Source organism: Crocodylus porosus, unplaced genomic scaffold (assembly GCF_001723895.1).
Source record: "Crocodylus porosus isolate Cpor-Errol unplaced genomic scaffold, CroPor_comp1, whole genome shotgun sequence".
NCBI lineage: Eukaryota > Metazoa > Chordata > Crocodylia > Crocodylidae > Crocodylus > Crocodylus porosus.
Genome location: NW_017728886.1, coordinates 225,101,979 through 225,105,046, shown reverse-complemented (window position 1 = coordinate 225,105,046; position 3,068 = coordinate 225,101,979). Strand labels below are relative to the sequence as shown.

The window sequence follows — 3,068 nt, the reverse complement described above, 5'->3', positions numbered from 1 at the left end:
AGTACCCCTCCTCTCCAGGGGACATCCGGGGTTCGGGGTCCCACGGTACGTGGTACACCCCCAACCCTTACAACTGGTTTGGTTCAAGCTTGGATATTTTATAACTGGACCTAAATGTATTCAAATTACCACTCAATGATAGTATTTGACTATGCCAAGACAATAAAGAAGCTTACCTAGTATAACACTAGCGTCAATGGTCCCCAGTTTGACAGCTGTTGCACTTATGATTGTACATGTGAAAGGGGCCTGAAGAAGAATGCTTACTTCTCCAAAGGATTGCATCTTGTGGAGCTGACCCACTAGAACTTGCCTTTTTTGTTTTATCTAGATGGAAAACAGAAATATGTTCTGGGATAACATAATGGTACAACAATGCTGGGATAACATAATGGTACGACAAGTAATACATTTACATTAGAAAATGCTCAAAACTACATATAGGCTATAGTTCAATTCACTGAAATAGCTGCTTAAAGTAGAATTTTATGACAGTTTGTTTGCTGTGGCAAAACAGTTTAATGATATCTTGTATGGACAGTTTAGCTCAGCTATTTCAAGGGATGTGGTATTCCTCAATGTTTCTTTTCATCAGCAAATGTAAAACATGTGAAAAGCTAATGCGGCTCCAAATTTTAATCATAAATACAAAAACACTTTCTGATGTTTTTGGTTTGCCTGTAAATTAAATTTGAAATTCTCAAAATAGGGTACCAGCAAAAAAATCTTGCCAAATATGTTTTTTAGCTCGGATGTTTTATACATGTAAGGAGTCTATTAGGTTGACGATAAATTTTGTGCAATTCAATGACTAATTTTAACAGCTTTTAAGTTTTATAATCTAGCCTTTAGAAAACTATGGGATGATACTAATTGTTCCCCCTAGTAAGGCTATAGTAATTTATTTACAGCAGTTATGGGCAAATGGATGTACCAAATTGATCCCAGTTTCTGACTGATAGGAAATGAGCTATCAGCAACTCGTCCATCACCTCCCTAATTTTTTTTTCCCAATAGATTTCATGCATTATGACTTTTAGAAATGTTGTATACCTTTCACAACGTAGAAAGCTGCTGAACTTTGCTACCACATTGCCTGTACTTCTCCCACTCCTTCAGTCAATGAGTGTTCCAAACCCTTGTTCAAGAAAATTTGCAAAGAGCTTCTTGCTGTAATTTATTCACACATTTGTAATTACAAGGGGAATTTCCTTTACCATATGCCTCTTCAAACCAAGAAAGGTGAACAACAATAACATTATCAACACTGCTGTCCACTGTAATTAATTGATCGGTGCTTGCAGGACATAGAAAAGGAGCAGAAGAGCGGGTGCATCCTGCAGACAACTGGCTGCACAGGTGGTGTTTCCAGCAGGGCTTTGGCTTCTTCAGCGATGGGATGTTGTTCCAAGAAGGATTGCTGGGAAGAGATAGGATCCACTTGATGAAGAGAGGGAAGAGTGTCTTTGTGGGCAGGCTTGCTAACCTAGTGAGGAGGAGTTTAAACTTGGTTCACCAGGGGATGGAGATCAAAACCCTGAGGTAAGTGGGGAAGTGGGAGACCTGGAAGAACAGCAAGCAGGAAGGGGTAACAGGGGAGCTGCTCTCTTGCTTCCTGAGAAATTAGGGCAATCACAAGCCCTGGTTCTCACAGGGGACTTCAATGCCCCTGACATCTGCTGGGAGGACAACACAGCAGTGCTCAGGCAATCCAGGAAGTTTTTGGAGAGTGTTGGGGACAACTACGTGGTGCAAGTGCTGGAGCAGCCAACTAGGAGCCATGCTCTTCTTGACTTGCCCCTCACAAACAGGGAAGAACTGCTGGGGAATGTAGTGGATGGTAACTTAGGCAGCAGTGGCCATGAGATGATAAGAGTTCAGGATCCTAAGGAAAGGAAGGATGAAAAGCAGCAGAGTAAGGACCCTGGACTTCAGAAAAGCAGACTTTGACACACTCAGGGGCAGGATCCCCTGGGAAGCCAGACTGAGGGGGAGAGGAGTCCAAGACAGCTGGCTGTATTTAAAAGAAGCCTTACTGAGTGTACAGAAACAAACCATCCCAATGTGCAGGAAGACTGTCAAGTATGGAGGAAGACCAGCTTGGCTTAGCAGGGAACTGTTCAGTAAAACAAATCACAGAAAGGAAGCTTATAAGAAGTGGAAACTTGGACTCATAACTAAGGAAGAATATAAGAGCGTTGTTCGGGCATGCAGGGAAAAAAGCAAGAAGGCCAAAGGGCAATTGGAGTTGCAGCTAGCAAGGGATGTGAAGGGGAACAAGAAGGGCTTCTACAACTATATTGGTAGCAAGAGGAGGATCAAGAAAAGTATGGGTCCCTTACTGAATGGGGGAGGCAACCTTGTGACAGAAAAGACTGATATACTCAATGCCTATTTTGCCTCGGTCTTCACAGGCAAGGTCAGTTCCCAGACAACTAACCAGACAGCACAGTTTGGGGATGATGTGAGCAGCAGACAGTGGCAAAACAACAAGTTAAGGATATTTAGATAAACTCGACATATACAAGTCCACAGGGCAAGACAGGATGCACCTGAGGGTGATGAGGCAGTTGGCTAATGTGATCGCAGAGCCACTGGCATCATTTTTGAAAATTCATGGAGATCAGGACAGGTCCTGGATGATTGCTAAAGGGAAAACATAGTGCTCATATTTAAGAAAAGGAAGAAGGAGAATCCAGGGAAATACAGACCAAGGGCAAATCATGTCAGACGTACCTTATCACCTTCTATGATGAGATGACTGGCTCTGTGGAAGCGGGGAGACCAGTGGATAGGGTATACTGCAATTTTAGAAAGGCATTAGTTATGGTCTCCCACAACATTCTCACAGTCAAGCTAAGGAAGTATGGGCTAGAGGAATGAACTGTAAGATAGATAGAAAACAGGCTGGAGCATCGGCCTCAGAGAGTCATAATCAATGGTTCGATACTGGCAGACAGTATCAAGTGAAGTCCCACAGGGAGCGGTCCTGGGGCCGGTTTTGTTCAATGTAGTTTCATAGTAGGTAGGGTCAGAAGGGACCTGAGTAGATCATCAAGTCTGACCCC

The 3,068-nt window shown here is 43.1% G+C and overlaps 1 protein-coding gene across 1 annotated transcript in view; it reads right to left on the bottom strand.

Moving 5' to 3' along the window:
* CNBD1 (cyclic nucleotide binding domain containing 1) overlaps window positions 1-3,068 on the bottom strand; it is a 67,857-nt gene that overhangs the window by 63,069 nt on the left and 1,720 nt on the right. Inside the window, exon 2 of the mRNA XM_019550145.1 lies at window positions 177-327. Within this exon, the coding sequence (XP_019405690.1) occupies window positions 177-285 (109 nt within the window). The 5' untranslated portion in view covers window positions 286-327. The remainder of the gene's footprint in view (window positions 1-176; window positions 328-3,068) is intronic.